Source organism: Gossypium raimondii, chromosome 5 (assembly GCF_025698545.1).
Source record: "Gossypium raimondii isolate GPD5lz chromosome 5, ASM2569854v1, whole genome shotgun sequence".
Taxonomy (NCBI): domain Eukaryota; kingdom Viridiplantae; phylum Streptophyta; class Magnoliopsida; order Malvales; family Malvaceae; genus Gossypium; species Gossypium raimondii.
In genome coordinates, this window is record NC_068569.1 from 16308156 (window position 1) to 16333764 (window position 25609).

Here is a 25609-nt window from a genome sequence, read left to right on the forward strand (position 1 = left end):
TAATTTTGTTGAATTTCGGGAACTTTTAATGTAATTTTGTTCAACCTTTGACATTATTTTGATAACTTTTCAGTAACCTTTAAAGTAATATTTAATAAACTTGGATATAATTTTAGTAATTCTTGGTATAAGTTCACTAAAAGCAAAAAAAGTAGCAACATATAAACAAAATAAACACTATTGAGTATTGACATATTATATCATTCACCTTTAAAACATAATTAGTGCTTTTCAACTTTTGTTTGACAGCAATAGGTAGGGGGACCTTTCGGCTTTCCTATGAGCCTAAACTGGTACCCCAAGTGACAGGGGCATAGCAACCCAAAATCAATGGGACACACATCTTCAGCAACAAAACTTTGACCCTATAAATGTACTTGAAACCTTGTTTTGGACCTTCTAGTGGAGTGTCTCCCTAGACACTAGGAACTGGTTCGTCATCACAAACACACCCAGGTTCAGATGCTAACTATCAAGTTTAATTACCTGATAGCTTTTCAGACTTGTAATGAAAGTGTTAAGAATACCAAGGGTTTGACAACCTACCTGTAACTTGGGTTGTAAGAAATTTTCTTGTCCTCCTCCTATAGAAATTCAACTACCATGTAATATAGAAGAGCTTGATTGCCTTTGAAATTAAGGCTACCCTGTTCACACATCTTTAAAAATAGATTTATTGAATGTATAACTGGATTGCAGTAATATAATTGGACCGCTGAAAGGTTGAAAACGAACAGCATTGAAAGCTACGTCACTTGAAAACTCAGTTGTTGTTGTTTTTTTTTTAGCCAAAGGCACATTTAAAATATGCAACTCTTAAATTTAAAAAAAAAAAAAAGTACTAAAACCCAAAGTTGCTGCTGCAAAGTGGGACAGAGCTTTGATTGAATCAACTTCCAGGCAAAATAGAACCCTCACTACAATCCGTTCTTTTTTTTTTTCTATCACCAGGATAGGTCCACATTCATTGAACTTATGTGGGTAAAGACACTGCTGATTTTAGCATGCAGATAAGATGAAAAATGTGTGGTTAGCATGTTTTGGCACTTTTTCTTTTTAGTTGCCTCCAAAGTTAAAATTTTGATTTGAGCTCGATATATATGGCTCCAATGAGTGATGCAAAGGAGTTCGCTGAACCTGAAATCCAATGCTTATCCAAATATGAATCATGTGGAGATGAGTGGAGACTGCTGTTTTTGTACAATTGATTTATTGTTCATTTTGCATGTCTTTCAGGAAAAAAGTAAAGCTTTTGAGTGGTAAAAAAGAAAGAAAGAAAACAGTTTTGTTTTGGCCTACAGCTATTTCCAATTTGATGTAGCATTAATGAGCTTTTGTTGAGGTGCAAAACAACCAGCAGCAAGCTTGCTATTTTCAAATGTTGCTCAATTTGTACTTTTTTGTCACAAAATACAAGTTGGAGAGATTTTGTACTTTTAAACAAAAAAGGTCAGTACTAATAGTTTTGTCTTCCCAAGTGTTCACAAGCAAAACTACAAATCCCGTAAATATTATTATCCTAAGACTTAAACAAAGCGTAGCATTTATTTATTTAGTTAATGGATACCACCTCGTGTCTTAGTTATTGCTCTGTCAAAACTGGGAATCCAAAGTTTTAGAGAATATTTCCTTCCCAAGAAGATGAAAGATGACTTTATTTGAATTCAGTTTTCTCTAAACCAATATAAAATGATTCTGAGGAATGAATGTCGTCATGAGATCTGGTTGCATGGTCTGGCTCCACTATCCCTCATCGTTCTCCTAGAATAGCCAAAATTCTCAACAGAATATACATCGATTTCCCCCAAATTTTCAAATGTAGGGAGTAAAATATGAAGGCGGTGGGTAAATTAATTAGTAGTAAATGTCAATCTTAGTTTAATGCCTGGAGCACAGGCCATATTCATTCATGAAATCTGACATTTGTTCAAAGTTCTTTTGCCCTTTAAAGAACCAAGGAAAAGAAACAAAGATCACCCATATTAACACCAAGACAAATGGAAAACCTCCCCCCAAACTAGACCATAAAAAACATAAAACACATTGGCTTAATCTTAATTAGCCTTTTTCTCTTTTGGTCTTAATGAAACGCTGATGTCTCAGCTGATAACGTGGAGCTCATATATTCTCTAACCTCTCTTGCTATCACATCTCTCATCACATCCCAAAACTCCGCCGGCACCCTTTCTCTCTCCTCCTCTCCGCCACAACCACCGCACTTCTACTACTAACACCACTACCAGGCGGCGCTAGAGTCAACGCCGTCAACGCTTCCTCTTCTATCATCACTTCCGTAGATCCCAATGCACAATGATCGCCACCATCCATTGGCTGATGAGTAACCCGTAAGATCTGTTGCTGATGTTCTTGTTGCTGTTGCTGTTGATGATGATGTTGCCCTTCCCTTGCCCTCCTCTTCAACGTCGAGTTCAATGGTTTTCACAGCATTATCAGTCCTTCCCGGCAGCAATCTAGCAATGGTGGCCCACCTGTTACCATACCGAGCATGAGCGGCCAAGATGGTATCATCCTCAGCTTGGGAAAACGGACGGTGCTCAACATTGGGGCTAAGCTGGTTACACCATCTAAGCCTGCAAGATTTCCCTGATCGACCCTTTATATATCGGCTAATCAAAGACCAGTTTCTAGGCCCATATCTCTCAACAAGTCGAGTCAAAATCCTATCTTCCTCAGCACTCCAAGGACCTTTGATCTTCTCAGCTCTGTTTGAACCCCTTGCAGATAAATACGAATCCGAAGAAGATGCATCAGATGATGATGTAGAAGATGAGCATCCATTCACTGCTTCCATCTTTAATCACTTACTCGACAGTAAAAAAGAAGAAAACCTTCTCTTCTCTTTTCTTTTCCTTTTCTCTCTCTCTTTTGGGGTTTATATTTGTTTGTTACTTTAGGGGTGTGGCGAAGAATGAGGATGAGGCGAAAGGGTGAAGGAGTGGGGTTGTTTATATATGGAGAAGGAAAGGTGGATGAACACAGTAGGCGCCTAGCATTTGGAGAAATGGGGTACTTCCAGGAAACTGGCTTTTGTAAAGTTGGTGGGGGTCCAACTATAGACCATAGAGAGCAAGGTTTCGGTAGATGCGCACCCTAGGTTTATTACTTATTGCATTGGGTTTATTATATCATTTTCGGTTCCTTGTTAGAGCATAATATCTTGTCATTCTGTTTTGTCTTCACTTGCCAATTTACCATTTTGGATCCACCTTTACTTCTCTTCTTGTGTGATGATTTTCATTTAGCCAAAGGCACATTTAAAATATGCAACTCTTAAATTTAAAAAAAAAAAGTACTAAAACCCAAAGTTGCTGCTGCAAAGTGGGACAGAGCTTTGATTGAATCAACTTCCAGGCAAAATAGAACCCTCACTACAATCCGTTCTTTTTTTTCTATCACCAGGATAGGTCCACATTCATTGAACTTATGTGGGTAAAGACACTGCTGATTTTAGCATGCAGATAAGATGAAAAATGTGTGGTTAGCATGTTTTGGCACTTTTTCTTTTTAGTTGCCTCCAAAGTTAAAATTTTGATTTGAGCTCGATATATATGGCTCCAATGAGTGATGCAAAGGAGTTCGCTGAACCTGAAATCCAATGCTTATCCAAATATGAATCATGTGGAGATGAGTGGAGACTGCTGTTTTTGTACAATTGATTTATTGTTCATTTTGCATGTCTTTCAGGAAAAAAGTAAAGCTTTTGAGTGGTAAAAAAGAAAGAAAGAAAACAGTTTTGTTTTGGCCTACAGCTATTTCCAATTTGATGTAGCATTAATGAGCTTTTGTTGAGGTGCAAAACAACCAGCAGCAAGCTTGCTATTTTCAAATGTTGCTCCAATTTGTACTTTTTTTTGTCACAAAATACAAGTTGGAGAGATTTTGTACTTTTAAACAAAAAAAAGGTCAGTACTAATAGTTTTGTCTTCCCAAGTGTTCACAAGCAAAACTACAAATCCCGTAAATATTATTATCCTAAGACTTAAACAAAGCGTAGCATTTATTTATTTAGTTAATGGATACCACCTCGTGTCTTAGTTATTGCTCTGTCAAAACTGGGAATCCAAAGTTTTAGAGAATATTTCCTTCCCAAGAAGATGAAAGATGACTTTATTTGAATTCAGTTTTCTCTAAACCAATATAAAATGATTCTGAGGAATGAATGTCGTCATGAGATCTGGTTGCATGGTCTGGCTCCACTATCCCTCATCGTTCTCCTAGAATAGCCAAAATTCTCAACAGAATATACATCGATTTCCCCCAAATTTTCAAATGTAGGGAGTAAAATATGAAGGCGGTGGGTAAATTAATTAGTAGTAAATGTCAATCTTAGTTTAATGCCTGGAGCACAGGCCATATTCATTCATGAAATCTGACATTTGTTCAAAGTTCTTTTGCCCTTTAAAGAACCAAGGAAAAGAAACAAAGATCACCCATATTAACACCAAGACAAATGGAAAACCTCCCCCCAAACTAGACCATAAAAAACATAAAACACATTGGCTTAATCTTAATTAGCCTTTTTCTCTTTTGGTCTTAATGAAACGCTGATGTCTCAGCTGATAACGTGGAGCTCATATATTCTCTAACCTCTCTTGCTATCACATCTCTCATCACATCCCAAAACTCCGCCGGCACCCTTTCCTCTCTCCTCCTCTCCGCCACAACCACCGCACTTCTACTACTAACACCACTACCAGGCGGCGCTAGAGTCAACGCCGTCAACGCTTCCTCTTCTATCATCACTTCCGTAGATCCCAATGCACAATGATCGCCACCATCCATTGGCTGATGAGTAACCCGTAAGATCTGTTGCTGATGTTCTTGTTGCTGTTGCTGTTGATGATGATGTTGCCCTTCCCTTGCCCTCCTCTTCAACGTCGAGTTCCAATGGTTTTTCACAGCATTATCAGTCCTTCCCGGCAGCAATCTAGCAATGGTGGCCCACCTGTTACCATACCGAGCATGAGCGGCCAAGATGGTATCATCCTCAGCTTGGGAAAACGGACGGTGCTCAACATTGGGGCTAAGCTGGTTACACCATCTAAGCCTGCAAGATTTCCCTGATCGACCCTTTATATATCGGCTAATCAAAGACCAGTTTCTAGGCCCATATCTCTCAACAAGTCGAGTCAAAATCCTATCTTCCTCAGCACTCCAAGGACCTTTGATCTTCTCAGCTCTGTTTGAACCCCTTGCAGATAAATACGAATCCGAAGAAGATGCATCAGATGATGATGTAGAAGATGAGCATCCATTCACTGCTTCCATCTTTAATCACTTACTCGACAGTAAAAAAGAAGAAAACCTTCTCTTCTCTTTTCTTTTCCCTTTTCTCTCTCTCTCTTTTGGGGTTTATATTTGTTTGTTACTTTAGGGGTGTGGCGAAGAATGAGGATGAGGCGAAAGGGTGAAGGAGTGGGGTTGTTTATATATGGAGAAGGAAAGGTGGATGAACACAGTAGGCGCCTAGCATTTGGAGAAATGGGGTACTTCCAGGAAACTGGCTTTTGTAAAGTTGGTGGGGGGTCCAACTATAGACCATAGAGAGCAAGGTTTCGGTAGATGCGCACCCCTAGGTTTATTACTTATTGCATTGGGTTTATTATATCATTTTTCGGTTCCTTGTTAGAGCATAATATCTTGTCATTCTGTTTTTGTCTTCACTTGCCAATTTACCATTTTGGATCCACCTTTACTTCTCTTCTTGTGTGATGATTTTCATATATCACCCTAATCCCAATTATGAGTTTTCTTTTAATGGAGCATTATGTGTTTAACTACGAATTACATCAGTGCTGTGTATAGAGAAGAAAAGGATTTAGAGATTTAATATAATTTTAATTGTAGTTAACGAAAATGGTTATAGAAAATAAGTAAAATAGAGTTATTCACCAATTTTACTTATATACTATTCTTTTACAACAATAACTCGTGGTTATTTGGTTTTTGGATTGATATAGACTGAAGCTGTGCGATTTCCTTTTGAGGGAATAGTCATGTATAAATCACCATTACCCAAAATGTTATTTTTAGGTCAGTTGGAAGCCAAATAATACAATCACTTCATCATTTGTACCATTATTTTACAAGAAAGCAGGAGACTTTATGCTCTAGGAACAATTATAATGTTGTACGAATCACATGGATAAGGTGTTTCAAAAGAATATGTTTAATTCGCACCACCTTATCTATATATTTTTAATGTACATCAATCTCGAAGGTACCAAATTTAACAAAATTTACATTAGTATAGTTTCCATGCATGGACACATTAGTCACAAAAGAATTCAATAAAAAAATTAAAATTCATTTAATTTGCCTAAAACATTATTCTTTTTTTTTAATTTATTAATTATATAACATTTAAGTTTCAGGGACTAAATTTAATTATAAATAAACTAGTTTTGATAAGTCTAATACATTCTATCATACACAAAGAAAGTGGGGTTAGAAATGGAATTAAAGGGGAACCAATGGATCTCGAGAAAGAAAAGAAAATTAATAAAATCATTCTCGTACTGGCACAAGCCCAATGCTTATCGGGAGCGTTTAAAACATGACAGGAAAGGCAGAGCTGTTTAACACGTAACAAATGTTTTAAAACGGAAAGTGGGACCCTTTCTACCTTTTTTGACTACTTTTGCTTGCACCAGATTTACAGCTGTAACTCCCCCATCCATAGCCCTTCATTTCATTTGAATCAACGGCTTCAATCATCCCTCCCAGCAAAATTTAAACAAAAAAAAAAAACACAAAACAAGTACACTGTTAACCAAAAAAAACAAAGAAGAGAGAACCCCCTTAAAATAACCAGTTTCAAAATGATTTCAACGCCCTCCACGTAATATGGGCCCACACCCAGCCTGTAAGACTCTCACGTGATTCCAGTTGAATTTTGACTTTATGGTTTTTATCCAACCAAATTAAACTCCCTCTCTTTCTCCACTCCTCCCTAGGGAGCGTGTCACTCAATTTCCCAATTATTACCATTGTTTTTAAGGAGCGGATGATTTTAATCATTCTGTTTTTCATGCAATTCATTCAATTATCCGTTTTTTGGTAGCGGCTAATAAATCTTTGGGGAGAGTACTGTGAGATCAAAATGGGGTTGGATTCTTGGATATAATTATTATTTTGGGGAGTATTCTATTTTTTGCTATCAGACATTTTAGATGGTCTAACTTTCTTACAGAGATAAGGGTATGACAGAGTGTTGATTCAAATTGATAGCTTAGAGGTGGTTAAGCTATCCAAGACAGGCATTCAGTTGGCTTGAATACAATCTTGATTAAAAGGATCAAACAAATATCATAATATGAAGGATAATTGCTTTTAAGGTATGTTTATATGGAGGGTAATTAAGTTGCTGATCACCTAGCTAAAATGTCTTCTGACAGGAAAGAGGATGTATAAGTGTTCGTTGAGACGCTCAAGGAGTTCCTAGCAGTTTTATATTTTAATAGAGCAAGTGCCCCTTTATTCATAATAATTTGATGTAATTAATTTAACTATACCAAAATTGACGATAATTAAAGTTAACAATGCCGTTTCTAATTTTGAGTTGATATTTGAACCATCACCGCCCCTTGGTTTTTTATTTAAAAAATATGAAATAGTAGTGTACTTAAGTTTAACTAAATAAAATTAATGTTAAGAGAGAACCATTTGCATAAATGATTTGATTTAAGGGTAACTTGGCATTGGATGCCAATCAAGGATATTTTAAAAAAAATAGAAATAAGTTAACCTAGCTTGATATCATTTCATAGTTTTAATTACAAAACAATGTTTGAAATGAAACTTGTTGTTGAAAGACTAAACTATTCAACTAATGGATAACTACTTAAATTGGACCGAGCTAGTTTGGTCTCGATGGCCATCATCATGCGTAAAGGATGATAATAGAGTAATCAAGGGTAAGCTTATTTAGGGAAAGTGATGCACGCGCTAGCGAAATGACAAGTGAACCGGAGTCACATGATTGCATCATGGCCGCCCGCGTGGCAGCATTCCTATATATTTTTGGAACTTAATGGTGGGCCCCTGATTGTAATTTCAGCAAGAGGCAGTTGGACAGTTGATATTCCAGCTGGCTCCAAAACCCCTAGCCTCACCGACTGAGTCACACCATTTGAAGCTATTTTGGGGTCGACTAAAAAGGAAAATTGCATTTCATTTCAATATCCGTACGATGTTTCATTCTTAACAAGTTGGTTAATCATTGAGGTAACTCGTATGCAAAATACGCAAATTTATTGATTATTCTTATGAATTCAGTGGGAATTTAAATAGAGAAGAAAAGGAACCACTTTGATTGCTAAATAAAAATGGGTGAAATAGAAATAGGAAGAGCACTAATAATTGTGTAGTGACGGTTGTATTTGTGGGACCTAAATTGGAGCTTGTCGTTAAATTGGAAGTATATAAGATATGTTGTTTAATTAAGTGATGAAACAGAGTCTGAGCCACTTGATTCCATAGCACAGCGGGTCCATGCATGTTTCCTTCCAACCCATTTGCCGGTCGGTTTAGGAGTCCGGCTGGTTTAGCTCAATTCCGCGTGGTTTGTCCTTTTAGTACTACTGGTCAACCCATTGGTTACATCTTACGTGGTTGTTGATCTTCTTTTCCCCTTTTTATATTATTTGTATTGTTTCTGAGTAGATTTATTATTTTATGGCCACTCTATTTACATGTGATGCAAACCAGAAGCTCTACCTTTATAATTATTATCATGTTTTGCACTTTCCCCATGTGCGTAAGTAAAGACGAAGGTCGAATGATTTTACTTTCTGCCTTGAGGTTATTTCTTTTTTTATAGCCAAAACAGAAAAACACTGTACAATCTCTAGTTTTAATTTATTATAATAGACATTGTGTGATGTTGAGTTAAAAATATTTGGAATGCTAAATTAGTTGGTGGTTTCTCCTTTCATTAGTCCAATAAGGATTCAGTTCTTTTATTGGAATGGGCTTAAAATTCCCCTCTGCGATCCATGTATGGGCCTGGTTATATTATACAGACATCTAATCTTTCATTTTAACTGTTCCCACTTCAAAGTTCAAACCAACCAAAGAGTCTTCTCAGTTCCCCTTTTTCGTCCTCTTCATTTCGTCTTGAAACATCCTTGAATCAGTTCAATTGAGGAAAAAGCAATATCCAATGGATGGGCCACATGCATATCCTGTATAGCTATTTTTATAATAATTTTAAACACCATACAAATATATTTCAATAGAATGAAAACACTACCCTTAACCATTTCCCTCCAGCTTTGTTTCAACTTAATTTCAAAGCATTGTAAATTGTAATAGAAACTAGCGATGAGAAGTAAAAGGAAATTCCCAATAATCATGCAGAAGCAGGGATTTTGTTGTCTAGTTTTTTGTTTTATCAGGTTTCTTCTTTCGTTTCCTGTCTTTATATTTCCAGTTGTTTCTTTCTACTTTCCTGACCCACCTTTCGCAGCTGTCAGCTGCTTATAATTTTTTTAAAAGGAAAGGTTAAATTCAATGGACTGAATATTTTCTTATTGGAATTTGTTCTACCCTATATAATCAACTGGCATTTAATTATAATCTCATCTTTCAAATGTCCCCATTTAATAGATAAATGATTTTTCTATGAAACATTCATTTATATTATTAATGTAACATGAAATTAGATTTGCATATTTTATGGAACTTTTTATCTTATCATCATACATATGAAGTACTTGATATATATATTTTCGAAATAAAGTACCTGGTATTATACAAATATAATCCGAAACGGATAATATGCACCTCATCTTCACTATAGGTGCATGTGCAGAGACTTTACTGTAAACTTCAATTTAGCAAACGTGTTTCTTTTTTCTTTTTTTCTTTTTCTGTCACCAACTCAAGGGATGTTTATCTGATTCTATTGTTTAGGGGACGTGAGACTATCTAGCTAGCTAGTTCCCTTTGGGTTGCTTCTGTATTTGCAAACTGAGCTCAATTCAGCCAGTTTACTTTTCCTCGATTGAGAGAGCATATCGTCAGCAAAACACGTCAACTTACATGTATGGCCAATGGAAGGCTAGCTGGGACTTATTGGTGGCAAGTACTTATGCCTATGAAAGTGAATGCTCAGAATCTCAGCCACCACAAAAAAATCTGTTTCGGTGTCTATGTCAAATACTTGTTCCTTAATACATTGATATTTGAGTACACTTAAATGCTAACCATTAGTATTTTCCACAACATTCATCAAGAAACTTACCCTCATAACTTTTTCATTTCTTTGGTTATGTTTCAGTGGATGATAATCTTTAAACTCACTCTTAATACGTGTATTTAATGCATAAAGACAAGAACCATTTCTGTTTCTTGCAAAGTTATCTGCAGGATTTACTGCTATTGAATTAGACCAGGGGAAAGAAAGAGATGAAAAAAAGAAAATTAGCGTCGTTAATGAATTATATTATATGTTCATTGTCCCGTTTGAGACAAAGGGAACTTGGTGTGTCGGTATTCAATCTTATTCTCAAGGCAGAAACAGGAGATTATATTGGCATTCAATTACATGAAAGTGACAGAGTAGCTAACTTAGGTTTTGGCATCTATCGCAAAAACTATGAGCTAGCTTGAACCACCATAAGGACATTAAACATAGTCTAGCCATGGTGATCTGTTTGTTTCCATCATTGAAATGATTTTTTTTTTATGGTGCTCATGTGTAAAAATAACACAAATTCTAACGAGCTCTTACAAAGAAAATACTCAGTTCTGGGCCAGCTGCACCATCTGGATTAATCATGTATAATGCTTCCGAGTCCTTTGATCCGACCACCTTCTCAAATCTTGCTCTCATGTACGTCAGTTCCCCATCAGACGTCACTGTTTCTTTGTCGTTTGGGCTTGGAAGGACCCCCGCACCCATTGACACACCTCGCAAGAGCTGCATAACATGGAGTTCATCGTCAGACAACTGTTTCCTCCTGATAGAGTAACCCACTTTTCTTCCATTGCAATAGACCGCCCACACAAACTCTTCCAGTAGTTTCTTCTTGTGAGTCTTGGTTTCGCTTTCGAGAGCTATTCTGACTATATCAGATGCCATTTCCTTTTGAAGCAAGCTGGTGAGCATCGGTAGCTCGATGACGAACATCGGCACGCAATGGGGATCATCTTGTATGGCTAAGCAAACCCGGCCTTTACGATACCCAAAATGGTACCTGTGGTAGCACTATCCTTGAGCAAAGGCTTTTTAGGCCTACCCAATAGTGCAACCATCTTGCAGCCGGAGGTTAGCATGGGGAAAAGCTTGAACATACGCAAGAGACCACCACTACTGGACTTGCGGTGCTTCTCTCCAGGAGTAGGCCGGAGCAAAGACATTATTGCCGGATTGTCCATTTGCAAATATGGACTAGAGTGAACCGTTGGCATTATTGGACTCAGTTTGAAGTACCCAAATCAAGAGGCTAGATAGAAGCTATTCTAAGTTGAATTACAAGGATTAAACTACATAGAGGGAGAAAAGAGGGGTGTGGTATAGGAAATAAAAGGAGTGAGTTAGGAAGGTGGTTAGTCACTTGGATTTGATTGTCCTTGGAATCTTTGAGGTGGGGAAGGGAACAGAACAGAAGAGAAGAGAGCCTACAAGTTGGTTAAGATAAAAAGGGGAAAAAATGAGATTAAGGCTTGATGTGACCAAGTTTAGTGATGAAAAAGAGATGGAGTTGAACTTGAAGGCGATAAGAAAAGGAGGTCGGACCACAAGTTGGGGGGGGGGGGAGAGAAATGGGGTATTGAAGGGGGAAAAAAGGAGTGTGGTATTGTTGGGTTTAGCATGTGCCTCTCTGATCATTACATAGGGCATCAACATCACTTGATTTATGCTTTTTCCAAACCCCATCACAAACTCTCACTAATTATTGAGGCGCATTAGGAATTAGCTCCTTTTTCTTTTTTCCTACTGTGTATCCATGGAAATGGAAATAACTTTTCTTTTGCTTTTGCTTGTGACAGAAACCATAGTCTCATTCGATAGAGGCATTTCAGGCAGCAGCACAACCGAAACATTGATCATGTCCTTTTGAAATTGCTTTCTTTATGTGATAATGCTCATGTACACCCCGTTTTGGCTTACAGCTAAAGCATTTTCTCATCGTTTGAATTTTAAGCAAATCAATCTGGTAGTTAGAGAGTAAATTTCCACCTTAAGTACCACATCAAGATTTCTATTCCGTGTAACATGCGCTCTTAATGGTTTCCTTACAAAGTAAAACCACTTATGTTTAGCAGCCATGTGAAGACAAGACAGGTCGTTGTCTGAGAGGGGTTCTGCTAGATATGTATCATCTTGTCTTAGCTATCTTCTGCTGTAACGTTACACAGTAATCTGTTTTTTCAAATACACAAGAAGAACTATGTCCCCTTAGGACAAATAAACTCCTATTGCAATTTAATTACCATCTTACAATATATTATAACTTCCCATTGACAAATTTTGACCAAAATTAATGAAGTTGTTTATTGCATATCTTTTAAGATTTTTAGCAATTTATTATTGAAGACAAAACTTCTAATATGATTAGAAGTTGTCTTATTAAAGATATATTCAAAACTTACTTTTAAGAATTAGCGATTCACAATGATTGTACTTCAGACATTATTTAACAAATGGCTTGTTTTAGTTTTACACGTGAGTATTTATTTTATTCATTCAAAACTTATACTTGGCGCATATTTATAAGTGAACTGTTCTTTTTATTTAGTTTATAACTAAACTTTTAGGGGAATTTCAATGGGATAGTGATTTAGATTATAAAGATAGGATTGCAACTTGATAAAGGGATTAATAATTTATTTTTAAAAAATTTAATAAATTTATCTACACTTTTTTTAATTATAATTAAATGGAAATTTAAAAAAAAACAAATTTAAGGAATTAACCAACACTTATCTCAATAATTGTGTGAGAGATAAAATCTGGTTCCGGTGACTGACCTCCTCTCCCCTCCCAATTGATGAGACTTGGTCCAATGGCTTACAACACTAGCATGAGACTGTGTTTGAAGATCAAATCATTAAAAAAGATAAGCAGAAATGATAGATATGGAAATGTATACGGCCTTGGAAAATCTTGACGGATGATTTGAAAAAGATGAATGTTAGTTGTTACTTTTATAATCTTACCTGTTTTCTTCTTCATTTTATAGATTGAGTCAATGGGATTTTGCTATGATTATATCCAAATCAGGGGAGTTTCATTTCAAATGATACTAATCAAAATGCTTTGTCCCTGGGCCTGCCTTCTAATTATTGCGCCAATCATGGGACCCTCTTCCCATCTCTCTTTGCTTCAGCTTCTACCAAACTTGTGGCTGCTCTTCCTTGATTTACAATTACTTACTTTCTTGTTAAGAAATGAAATCTGTCACTGAAGTTGATCCAACACTTTCCAAAACCACAACAGTAAAACTTAATAGTTCATCCCTTTCAAAAAAAAAAAAAAAAAACTTGGCCACTTTGCATGATTATTATGGATGATTGTTAAATCATATATATTCAGGTCCAGGGAAAGGGCCTAATTATCAATCTAAAGCCTAAAATGTTGGCACCAGACAAAAGTTTGTGAAAATGGGCAGCTCCATCACTTGTTTGATACGAAAGTCATGATAGTTGAAACCAGCATGGGCAAATCACGTTGAGAGTTTTTAATTATAAAGGCCAAAACTAAAAGGGAAGTGTATATACGTTGCAAACCATTAATGGATATATTCTTTGAAAAGTTGTCCTTTTTTCAGGCTTTAGGGCATTTACTGTTGAAGGACAAGGTTTGGTTCCCTGCTCTATCAAACTATATCCACTGGCCCTTGTCCAAATTAATTAGTTAAATGCATAACATAATCATTAGAAATGTCCTCTTTTTATATAAGAAGGGATTATAATACCGAAATCATATAGATTTTCTTAGCTCAAATCCAAAATAAATTAAAACAATTTTAGTAACTTTTAATATCGTTTTGATATGATAGGTTGGAATTGAATCGAAGCTCATATGCCTTGTAACTTATACTTTGTTTAAATCAAGAGGTTGTTTCTTTATTTGTAAAGATTTCATACATTTTGATATATCATTGGTATCCAAGTTTAATATTTTTTGACGTGATACTTAAGCTATTTTTTGTTCAATGTGGTACATGTATTTGATAAAAGATATGTATTTTGGTACTTAAAGATAATGGTGTTAACTTTTTAGTGGTTAATACAGGTTTTAAGATTGATTTGATGAAAATTAATTGTTAATATTATTATATTTGATTTTTTATGAATTTGCTAATAGAATAAATTTAGTGTTAATTCGAATTTGTTCAATTTTGTGTTTAATTTGTAAAATGTAGTTTGGTGGATGTAATTTAATTGAGTTTTAAGGTTAATTTGATGAAAATTAATTGTTACTATGATTAACTAATTATAAATTTCATCAAACTAACTCTAAAACCTGAATTAAATACTAAGAAAAAACACTCTTAGCTTTAGAATTTAGATATCAAGATGTAACTTTTGTTAAATATAATGATAAATTACGATGGCTATTCTAAAACAGGGTTTGTATTATTTTGATTACTTAAATTTTTTTCTCAATTTAATAAATTAACGAATTGCTGACTGTGCAATTCACCTCACCTCTTTTTTTTTCCACATATTTCCCTTTTGTTCTCCATTTCCATTTCCTTTTTCTTTCTCTTTCTTCTCCCTCTTTTTCCGGTGAACATCACAACCGTTGTTTCCTTGTTTAGACGAAGATAAATTATGCAAGACCACATGTCATCTCTAATCACCGGTGGTGAATTATCATTAAAAGCAGGTGAGTTATCTTTGTAAGAAAGAAAGCCGCCAATGCAGCGATTCCCAAGCTCGGGACTATGAAATTGAAAATGATTTTGTGGCGGGTAATCCCGATCTCTGTCCTCCTCTTCCTCACTAACACCTGAAGAAGATGCCGCCACCATCGCGCCCGAATCCTCCCTATAAGACGAAGACGAAGCGACGGTGGTGGAGGGACTCCAATTTGGCTCATCCATTCTAGATTGAAGAAATTTGAAAAAAGAAATGATAGTTGAAATTTAAGAAATGTTCACCAGTGAAGAAAAAGGGAGAAAGGAAAAGGAAATAGAGAAAATAAAAGAAAATATGTGTAAAAAAAATGAGGTGGATTGCATAGTCAGCAATCCAGAAGAAAACGAAAAATTTATCAGTAGTGATTAAATTGTAATTTTTTTTATTTAGAGTAACTAAATTTAAAAAAAAAATCAGAATTACTAAAATATAATAAATCTTATTTTGAAACGACCATAATTATAATTTACACTAAATATAAATACAAAAAGAAATAGAAATATCATATTACAAAAATTGTCGGCTAATAACAACTAAAGTTTGCTTATGTGCCTAGATCTACAAACATTTTCTCTCATAACCTTACAATAGAATGTCTAAGAACAAGGAAAGAAAGTTACTTGGACTTAGGAACGGTGAAAGACATCGGAGCGGGATCTTTGCTCCTCAGACCAAGAGAACCAGATTGACAATAAAAAAGGGAACGTTTGGATAGAAGAAAAGGCAAATAAATGCAAAAGATTAGTTCTTTGGGAACATTTATTTTTAGGAATCTGGCACCGACATAAGTTTCTAGGGTTTACTTTTGGAGAGTGAGTGCTAGCTAAGTCTAGGCTAACTTTGAATTTGTTTTCTTTTTCAGTCTCGTTTTGTTTATTATTTTAGTTATTGTTTTTAAGTAAGCCCATCTTCAGTTGGTTAATATGTACTTGAATTTGTTTTGTTATAAAGTTCAGCCCGGTTTATTTAAAAAAAAGTGTCGGCTAACAAAATATATATTATATTTTTTAACAAATTTTTAATTTTGTTTGGTAAGAGGGAAAAAAAGCAACGTTTATGTAATCATTAGATTAGAGTTGAAGAAAGAAAGAAGGAATATAGAAAAATAAAACAAGTAGGGGAAGCATTGGGCACAACCCAAATTAATTTACAAAGCACTTTTGGGCCTCAAATGCCATCAATCTAGTGTCAGAGAATGGATCAAAATCCCATTTCCTTTTATGGCCACTTCCTTTAAATAAAAAAATTGGAACTAAAGAGGAGGAGGCAGGTAACACAAACCGTTTCTTTAAATAATGAGCTCTAAAATAACGGATAAATCTAAAATTATAGATGAATTTTAGTTTAATGTATAATTTTAATTTTGTTCAACTTTATATAATTTTTTTATTTGATTTAATTCGGATATAACATCATTTTATATTTATATATCAATTTTAAAATAAATTAGTATATTTATTTCTTTCAAATATGTATGATCAAATCAAAATTAAAGTAGAATGAATGTTTTATGTATATATTTGTACCAAATTAAAATTCATACATATTTGTAATAAAGAAGTGAAAATGGAAATGGCGGTGGAGAAGTTGAAGCCACACAAAATTGAAATCACTCATATGAATAAATAATGCACTTGATAGTAACAATCAGATTGATTGCTGATCTTTACAACAAACAAATGAAATGACTTTGGTATATGAACAAAAAGAAATCGCTTTAATTAACGGGGATTGAACGCCAGCCTTCCCAAAATACCTTGTTTATATGGCAAGAATGTTCTTTTCTTCATGTTCTCGGATACTGCTTTGTTCGTCGTGTAGTGTATCTCGTGAGCCGATGCTTTTCTTCTAGACCCACCTGAACCGGAGCTGTCGCCGGATTTCAAACTTGAATTCTTGCTATCTTCAGGTTTCTTGAAGAAGCTCGACGAGTACTTCCTCAATGAGTATTTATCTGTCGCATGTCCCTCGGATGCGCTTCTAAACAAGAGGAAATCTCTTAATCTCCATTTTCTGGAAGAACCCTTGTTTGATGAAAGCGAAGGTTTTGAATCCAATGATGGTGGCTTGTCATTGGTGCTTCCATTTCGCTGTTGTTTGTTTTCCTGTTCTTGTTCTTGTTCTTCCCATGGGTACTCGGAGACTCTGTAAGGAGAAAGCGATCTTGTTGCTCTGCGGCTTGAATTCTTGGATAAGTGGTCTTGAACTCTTTCTCTTCCTCTTCTGTGGTCATCAGTTTGATTCCGACTGGTTTCAATGGCGGTTGCGAAAGGGTCTCTGTCCTTCTTCTTCCTCGGTGAAAAAGCTTCCCGGAAAAACTTTCTGCCTTGGGATAACGGTGATGTTGGCGAGCGAGGGGACGATAAGAGCGGGCTTTTCTGGTTATACTCATCGACCTGTAACCGAGGTGGAGGCTTCAAGGGCTTGATTTTCCCTCCATCAAAGAGTTCTTCAGCTGACAGAGATGTTTTCTCCAACGCCTCACTAAAATCAAAAGCAAAATCATCATCATCATCATCGTCATTTCTTGCGGCTCTTGGTGACTTGGGTGTACCTGGCTTTTCTTCCCAATCAAAAGGAATCGCCAAACAAGTGCTTCTTTTGCTTTTCTGCCTATCATCCATCATCGAGAACCTATCGAATTCGCGATAAAACTCCGACATTCTTGTAGGACTTGTGGGAGCACTGAAGAAACAGTCACCAAATCGTCTAGGCGTAGAAGGAGCACTTGTACGTGGAGATGATCTAGCGCTGTCGAAATCAAAATCCATCACTTGAGTACCCGGTATCACCACTTCCATTTTTTCCCCTTCTAAATCTTCCTGTGTGATTGAAAGTCAAATTATCCAAGTAGCAGACTGACAACCCAAAAGTGGTAAATGCTAAAATATATATAAAAAGGCAGATGGACGGGAAGGAAAGGGTTGAGAAAGAGCGGAAGGTAGAGTTTTTTGACCAAGGAGCCGCCTTTTAATACCAGGGAAATTCCGTCATCTGATTTTTCACTATTTGGTTTTATTTGTATTTTGATTTCTTAGATAAAGAGGATGGATATATAAAATTGGTCATGGTGATCCACAACCAGGACCCTGTTTTTTTTTTGTGTGTGTGAATTTTCCTTGAAGCAGAAGTTGACATGGACGTATTCTTTTTTTTTTTTGAACAAAGTTGACATGGACGTATATTTGTATGTTACATAGATAAGAGCAGGTCAAATTTTATCTTCTTGATTTTCATCATGACTGCCATCATTTATGGCTTTACTTCCAAGTATCTGATATGATTTTTTAGCAGTAGCTTTTGACCCAATGGATGGATCACATACTTCCCCTGGAGATGGCGTTAGAGAGTACTGAATTGAGGGTACTTGTGCCAAAAATCCAAAACAAACCTCGTTTGGGAACTTCATATTTATCGTCCTCGAAAGATTCAATAGATCCAAGAGTAAATGGAAAATAAAAGGTTAGGTGATGGGCAGTTTTCATATTGGTTGCTTGTTACCATAACATAGTTAGAGAAACCGACCTTACAAAGATAAGTAAAATTTTATCACAAGCTCATTTGCTAATGTTTTGGGCATGACTTCCTTAAATGTTAGAAGAGACTTGTAATTTGAAATGTCCAAAGGCTATTGGCTCATCTTTCGTGGAAAGGCGGTATATTGATGATCAAGTAAACCTTAAAATTAAGAAACGAAACATGATTAGTTAATGTGAACAGTTAAATAGTTAATTTCTCATTATAGTGCTCAAGTCTTTTACGCTATTGCTAGTTTTACTTAGAAATGACTGTTTCTAATTTTCGTATTTGAATCTTAAAATTATACCCAATTATCAACTTTTTCCTTCCCCCACCAAATTGGCTCATTTGGATTAGAAATTTGTATTCTATTTTATTATACAAACGTGCGCTCGAAAACCACTACTTGACTGATTCATGAAGATCTAGATGGTTAGACTTGTGACGGTGGAAAACTTCATTGGTGACAGAGGCTGTGTTTGGTGTGGTGCAGCTATTTCAGGCTTTTTTTTATCACTTCAGTTGAAATTTGTTTTCTAGTTAGAGCTATCGGAAGCTAATAGATGGGGAAAAAAAAAACCCATCAAACTTCAACTTGCGCCTTCTTCTTTGATTTTCACAAGAAAGGTTATGTTTTTCTTTTTCATGAAATAGTGATTCCTCCTCCTTTCTTGTTTACAGTCAAGAATATACGTTACGGATTGTGATTTGTGTCGGTGTCGGGATTAAAGAAAGGAAATGTGGCAATAATGTCGGCTTTGTCTCAGGTTAGTGGGCTTGTTTTGAATGAATTTAAGCCCATTTTTAGCTTGTTGAATGGCCAGGAACTGACTAGGGTAGCTTAGCCCAATTCTTTTGGACTAGTTAACAAGAGTTTAGCATTTAAGTGAACACTGAACCCAACAAGGGTCGATCAGGTAGGCAGACTTTTCAACTTTTTGAGCCCATCAAAAGCTTCGGCCCATAAACCTTTTGATCCCAAACTCTTTTAACTATTTATTCTGTGTCATTTTTTTCCTTAAATATTATATTACTAATTTACTACCACTCTGTTGACATTTTTTTGACGAAATTCAACTTTCAAAGGCTTTCAATGGAAAAGAAAGGTGACGAGTCCATGTTCCTTAAAAATTTGCTTGACCTGAAAATCACAGCAGGGCCAGGACCATGTTGGTGAACCTCACACTGTCTAGCCTACGGTTCACAGGTGAGAACTGAGAAGCCTTCACTTCCATCCAATATACACAAACGCCAATAACAACTTTCTCCAGTTCATCATCTAGCGTTTGTATGTGGTTCAGCAATCAGCACCAAAGGAGAAAAGATTTTAGTGTTTCACATTCGTACAACTTCAGAAGGACCGTATATTTTTTAGGGCCACTGCTGCCCTGGCAGGCATGGCTGGCGGCTTAAGTCGGTTCGTTTTCAATTTTTCATCACGGCACATGTGCTACAAGGGTAAATTAACAGTAATTGTACTAGTAACCACCAAAAAGAAACTAAAGGCTTTCTCGCTTCAGCTTTGGGGTGAGGCGTGCCAATCGGTTCCCATTAAAGCTCGAATGTTCTTTGATCCCGTGTAAAGCTGACGCATATAATTCACATGGTCGTACCATATGAGGGGACACAAAAGTCAGAAACCATCTTTGGCATTAAATTTGCTTAAGCTTAAGACAAACTTTTCATTCCAGGGTTTCACAACAGTTGGACAGCACTGGTTTTATTGAGCCAGGGTAATTAAATCCCTCAAGTAGTTTTATGGCTTTTTCAATAGAATTCGTACTTAAATATCTTTGGTACTTCAGCATAACCAACAAGTATGAATATATACCAGCTGGATTATTCAATTCATACCTTGCATTCTTACGTACAATGACGTGTTTAATGTGAACTCTACGTGGAAACATTATGAAAATGAAGAATCAGAGTAGTTTGGACTGACTGCTGTGCAAATAAATGTTGATTTGTTGTCAAAGTTGGTATTACTCTTGACTGATTGTCTAAACAGGACATAATCAACGGTGCAGCATGAGTAGGGTTACAAATGGGCCCTTAGCGTGCCGAGCATTGATTAAATTACAAAGGCGAAGAGTTGGTCTGTATCTTATGGACCACAAGAGATAGCGGTTGGTATTAACAGGGATTTCCTTGCATCAGATATCAGTAGGTTTCCTTGAATGAAGGGCTTCATAAGTTTTAATTTGGGATTCCATGGGGGCATTAATGCATACTACTAATCTAATAACATGTCAGACATAATATCGGGGTTGTCAATGCATACATCTAATGTTCTTGAATGAAACTTCAGACTCTTATTGAATTATCATTGTCAGCTAGTTGGCAACCCTTCCAGCAAAATTAAGGACATCATCCCTTGTAGTTCATGGTGATGATAAATGAAAACCTGGATATGCTGTCCATTATAATTGCTCAATTGGGGAATTATCATCCTGTAATATTGAGGCAAATATTGGAAAAGAATTCTATTCTTTTTCCACTAGTGAAAACGTACTTATTAATTACATGCAGAAATCCCTGGTGAACATTCCCTCACAATACTTACAATCAAAGATAAGAGACTAGATTACACCTTTATTTTTATATATTATCTACTCTAAGATTGTGTATGAAAGCATTTCTCCCAGATTACACCCTTAGAACCGCGTAAGCAAAATTTGAAGTGGAGCAAATAAATTTATTATGTGCATAAAAGGTACCTAAAGCTGAAGTCATAAGGTATAATTTGAACAAACTGTAGAAGAGACTCGCTTTTAGCTCTTTCAAGATACTTAATTGTTTCTTTTCCAACTTCACTAGGTAGTTGAAGGCAAATCCAATCGAGCAATGAATCCAAGTCCTTAGCAAAGTCGAGCAAGTACCAGTCCAACAGTTTAGGGATTGCAAACTTTGTTGACGAAATTCCAACTGTAGCCTGTAAGTACTCCTTCTTAGCAACTTCCAGTTCGGCCTCAACGTGAGAAGCAGTATATACTCGCACCTTAATTTCATTTGACGAATCAATAACCAGTATTATTTGATGTTGATAAGAGGAAAGCTATAGTCAACTTTAAAGTGACATTCAACTCAGGAGTCAAACCATTGAAAACTTACAGCAGGAGAGGACCAGCTTCCACATGAGAGGGCAAATGTCACCAATGGTTCAGATAGTTCCAATCCAAACATGCTCCTGGCAGTCATTTCATCGCTCTTGGCACCCTTTGAAAAGGTCTGATCAGAAATAAAGTATAAGAAACATGACAAAGAAGAATTGACTATCAAGCTGACTAATGTTTGCACTAAACTTAAATGTGGTGCCACTTACAAATTTGGAGTGGTAAGGCAATCTGAGAATGAAATGTTCAATAGTTATTGCATTTAGCAGGCGTCGCCCAACATTTATAGTTGCCTGTTTCATCAAAATTTCTTATAAAACTACTGGTTACATCTAATAGATTGAATTGCTGTTAAACCAACATGGCTGAATATGAAACAGAACACTATCCTAACTAAGAATGCATGAATTTCAACAATATTCTGAGGAAATCATGTGTTCTGGTACCTTTCTCATCAATTCCACAACCATCTCCGGACTCTCAGGTACTCCATGTTCTAAGAATGCCTGAAACAACATCATGTAATAAATGATGCCATCTACTAGAATAAACCAGTCATGGAAACAGAAATCAAATGCATTAAATGCTAAAGTACCCATGTGAAGGAAATTAGTATGAAATACTTAGTTTGGATTTTGATACATTTTAAACCAACAGTTAATATGTGATAAAAGCCTAAATATTTTCTGTTTATATTGACAGAATCCTTCTCAATACATACATTCATCATGCAGGAATTGTAGATATTTATCCAAAAGGCAAGCTTCTCCTGATGATTTAGGTTCTGCAAGTTGGAGGCGGCAAGTCTTTCAAGGAGTAGTCTGAGAATTCAACATACAAAATGATCATAAGTCCTTAGAATTTTGACACACATTATTATATTCTATATTAAAATAAGAAGAAAAAATATAACGACTTACTTGAGCCTTCGCAGCAGAAATAAAGAATTTGAAGTTCGATTCAGATTGATTGAGCCAGCATCAATTGGAAACAAATGCTTATAAGGACCAATATCTCTCCTTCCAAAATTCGAACAAATACCATACGGGTCCTGAAATTTTGTTACATCACTACTTTCTTGGGAGCCTAACATTGATAATGAAGGAAAACTGTCAGCAGCAGAGTTTCTCTTTTTTGAGCTCATTCTTAAGAATATGGTGGACAGACATTTGACAAGTTCCTCGGAAACTTTATTAGGGCCATCGTTTGCCAGCGGTCTCTCTTCTGAAGTGCTAAGATTCCGCGCTTTTGCACTATCTAAGTCTCTCACTCTGCATTCTAACTGAACATGTAAAACAAGTCAATACTAATTTAACAGGTAATAAGTCTACTGTAACTTGATGGAAATGATATTGTTGTTTCATGCCTGCAATTTTTGAGGGTCTAAACGTTTCTCTACAGGCTTTGAATCAATCAAAGGTCTCTTCACAGGAGTTTTCACTGTTGGGCTTTTATCTACCAAGGATCCCTTATTGCTCTTTGTGGAATTAGTACAAGATTGGTTCTCTTTTCCCCTCCCTTCATCTGAAAAATAAAAAAATAATGAGTAAAGTTTTGGAGCCTAGTTTATGGCATGACGAGAGGATTTGAAAAAAAAAAAAAAAAAACCTTACCCGATAAAGTTTGCAAATGACTTGCCATGGATGTATTTCTAGTTGAAGTTCTGGGTTGAGGACTTTTAGGACTATTGTCCAGGCAAGGCTCACTCGAATCAGCTGAACTCTCCATGTTCCTTTTTGATGTAGATGTATACACAGCTTCTTGATACAAATCCTGTCTGAAGTGCACCACCTGTTCTTCCAGCCGAACAATCTCCTCTTCCAGTACTGCCACTTCTGCTAAAAGCTCCAACGTCTACAAAACCATAATCCAACATTAGAATTCCTGTTTGAAAATGTCAAAACGTGCAATTCGATCACTTCAGGCGCCATTACCAATATGGGATCCATCAAACTAATGGACCGATTCTTTAATATCGATAATAGAGTGAAAAATAACAAGCAGAGAAAGAGTCAAATGAGATGGTGGATTACTAACAGGAGGAGGGAGATAGGGAGGAAGACGAGGTAAAGCTCCCAAAGGTCGGTTAAAAGCTCTCTCCAGAGCCCTGTGAATGTTCTCTTCCTGCCTAAGCTTCTTCTTCAGTTTATCAACCTGACGAGAATTGGGGTTGCAATACAATCAAAATAACTAGAGCAAATTCATCGTAACAAATCCAAAAACTTATAGTAACTTTGGTTGGAAAAACAAGTGTATCCATACATCTTGTTGTAAAGCCTTTTTTCTCTCTTTGCTTGAGGCTCGTCGATTCTTCATTGTCTTTGTTGCAATTGTTGGCTTGATCCCCTGCATTTCAGCCTCCTCCTTCAATGAGAAAAAAGCGTCTCAAACAGTTAGATTTATCAGGTGTATACGAATAAAAACTTGGAAGAATCAAGGAATAATTGATAATATTTGGAACCGCCACAGTTGCTAGAAATTTCACAATCCAAAGGAATAATAGAAAGGCCTTGTTTCATTCGAGATTTAAATTGGAAAAAAACCCACATTGGATTCCAATCAAAGATGCTTACTTTACGAAAACTTTCCAGGGGCTGAGAGCGTCATCTTGAAATTGAAGATAATTAAGGAATAATTACAATTCCTATATATTACAGACTACAGTACAAACCGTTTTTCAAAACAAATAGTAATAAAATAATCAGTAATCCAGGGGACCCTCAGTTTCGCCATTGATTAAAATTCTTAATAACTGTGATAAGTGATTACTTTTTCATGCTTCCCTGGAACTTTCTTAGACTGAAGAGAATTCCTGCCTCTGCTATTCATCTTTCCAACACTCCACTACCAAATCTGCAAAACCCCAATTCAAACAAACTTCACACTCACACACAACAAAACCAAATTTAAATCTTCACCAAGAAATTATAAAAAAGAAGAAGAATGATCAGATTCAGACCCTTAACAGAAAAAAGAAAGAAAAAAAGAGTTCAACTTTCCATAACAAAACAGACAAACTTCAATGCCTCCCTCCAAACGAGTAAAGACTAAATGACAAAGCTTTCTTATTTTAAAATGAAGCAAACACCCCAACACCAATTCTAACTAGAACAGGAGAGTAGGTTACTAGGTTTGCAGCAGTGTCGTCTTGGCTTGTTTGGAAGATTATTATTATATAATTTAAAGCAGAGAAGCAGTATAAATAGTGGCAGGTGAAGTGGAAAAAGTTGAGAAAGAGAGTGGATTGCAAAGCCAGAAAAGGTGCATCTAGGTAGATAGAGGTGTACATAAACTCGACGCACAAACACTCCCTTGCCAGAGTCATCATGAATCAACGTGCATCTTCCCTTTTTCTGCTTCACTAACTACGAATACATTCTTCACTTCTCTTTTTAACCTGTAAATCATGCAAGTAAATAAATTTCAAAATAACAGACTGCATGATTTCATTTCTGTTCTTTTTTTGGTTATTATAAAAGACAATGGGTAATGATGGGTTTATTTGCCTTATTGGGGGTTGAGTCTATCCTTTTTTTCTTAAGGAAAAAAAGGGAAAACTAATAATAATTTAATGGGTGAAAAGGATTTTTCTTTCTTTAGGGGGTCGGGAAAAGAATTTAACAATAATGGGTGGAAATGAGGTATTTGGAAATAAATAAGTAGCTGTTTTGCAGGCAAAAGCTGCGCAGATCACATGTTTGCCAACTAAACATTTTTTGGTTTTCTGGAAAATTTGCTGGTATATATATATCTTCAACTCTACTTTCCCATTCTTGTTCATTTGTTCAAGTGCATCTCACTCGTAATTTGGAAGAATAATATATATGTTTGGTTCACACAACCTAAAGCTAGGATTATTTGATTCACAGAATAAATTACTTCAAAACTCTTTTTAATAAATATAGATTTAGTTACTTACAACGATATTGACCAAAGTTCATAAAAGCTGTACTCTTCTTATTTCTTGTTTTTCGTACACATTGGTATTATAAAATTTACCACACGCATTTAATGATTTATTTTATACTATCACTCCTGTATTTTAGTGCAATCTTGTTATTACCGATGATGCTATTATCATT

At 35.9% G+C, this 25609-nt stretch overlaps 5 protein-coding genes across 8 annotated transcripts; all 5 read right to left on the reverse strand.

The window, feature by feature from the left end:
• Nucleotides 1-1873: 1873 nt before the first annotated feature.
• LOC105769181 (transcription factor MYB44) lies at nucleotides 1874-2937 on the reverse strand. Its single transcript, XM_012589649.2, is given in 3 exon segments — nucleotides 1874-2196; nucleotides 2199-2434; nucleotides 2436-2937. Coding segments are annotated over 3 exon segments (729 nt in total). The 5' UTR covers nucleotides 2813-2937; the 3' UTR covers nucleotides 1874-2080.
• Nucleotides 2938-4347: 1410 nt separating this feature from the next.
• LOC128041334 (transcription factor MYB56-like) lies at nucleotides 4348-5497 on the reverse strand. The gene has a single exon (XM_052631444.1). The coding sequence runs from the start codon at nucleotides 5287-5289 to the stop codon at nucleotides 4555-4557; it is 735 nt and encodes a 244-aa protein (XP_052487404.1). The 5' UTR covers nucleotides 5290-5497; the 3' UTR covers nucleotides 4348-4554.
• Nucleotides 5498-10432: 4935 nt separating this feature from the next.
• LOC105769182 (protein MIZU-KUSSEI 1) lies at nucleotides 10433-11767 on the reverse strand. The gene is given in 2 exon segments (XM_012589650.2): nucleotides 10433-11217; nucleotides 11220-11767. Coding segments are annotated over 2 exon segments (693 nt in total). The 5' UTR covers nucleotides 11437-11767; the 3' UTR covers nucleotides 10433-10741.
• A 4728-nt stretch (nucleotides 11768-16495) lies between these two features.
• LOC105769178 (uncharacterized) lies at nucleotides 16496-17916 on the reverse strand. The gene has a single exon (XM_012589644.2). It carries the CDS (start codon nucleotides 17694-17696, stop codon nucleotides 16617-16619), a length of 1080 nt encoding a protein of 359 aa, XP_012445098.2. The 5' UTR covers nucleotides 17697-17916; the 3' UTR covers nucleotides 16496-16616.
• Nucleotides 17917-20872: 2956 nt separating this feature from the next.
• On the reverse strand, nucleotides 20873-25215 carry LOC105769174 (uncharacterized). Of its 4 annotated transcripts, none has more exons than XM_012589633.2 (12): nucleotides 24815-25215; nucleotides 24297-24380; nucleotides 23790-23891; nucleotides 23565-23681; nucleotides 23141-23381; nucleotides 22894-23051; nucleotides 22448-22809; nucleotides 22249-22348; nucleotides 21974-22033; nucleotides 21737-21820; nucleotides 21526-21642; nucleotides 20873-21412 (listed from the first exon to the last, which is right to left on the reverse strand). In XM_012589633.2, the coding sequence occupies exons 2-12, from the start codon at nucleotides 24354-24356 to the stop codon at nucleotides 21113-21115; spliced, it is 1701 nt and encodes a 566-aa protein (XP_012445087.2). In that variant the 5' UTR covers nucleotides 24357-24380; nucleotides 24815-25215; the 3' UTR covers nucleotides 20873-21112. The 4 variants fall into 4 exon arrangements, with proteins under 4 accessions (XP_012445087.2, XP_012445090.2, XP_012445088.2 ...); XM_012589636.2 differs by lacking the exon at nucleotides 24815-25215 and adding an exon at nucleotides 24655-24790; XM_012589634.2 differs by lacking the exon at nucleotides 24815-25215 and adding an exon at nucleotides 24527-24690.
• Nucleotides 25216-25609: the final 394 nt, after the last annotated feature.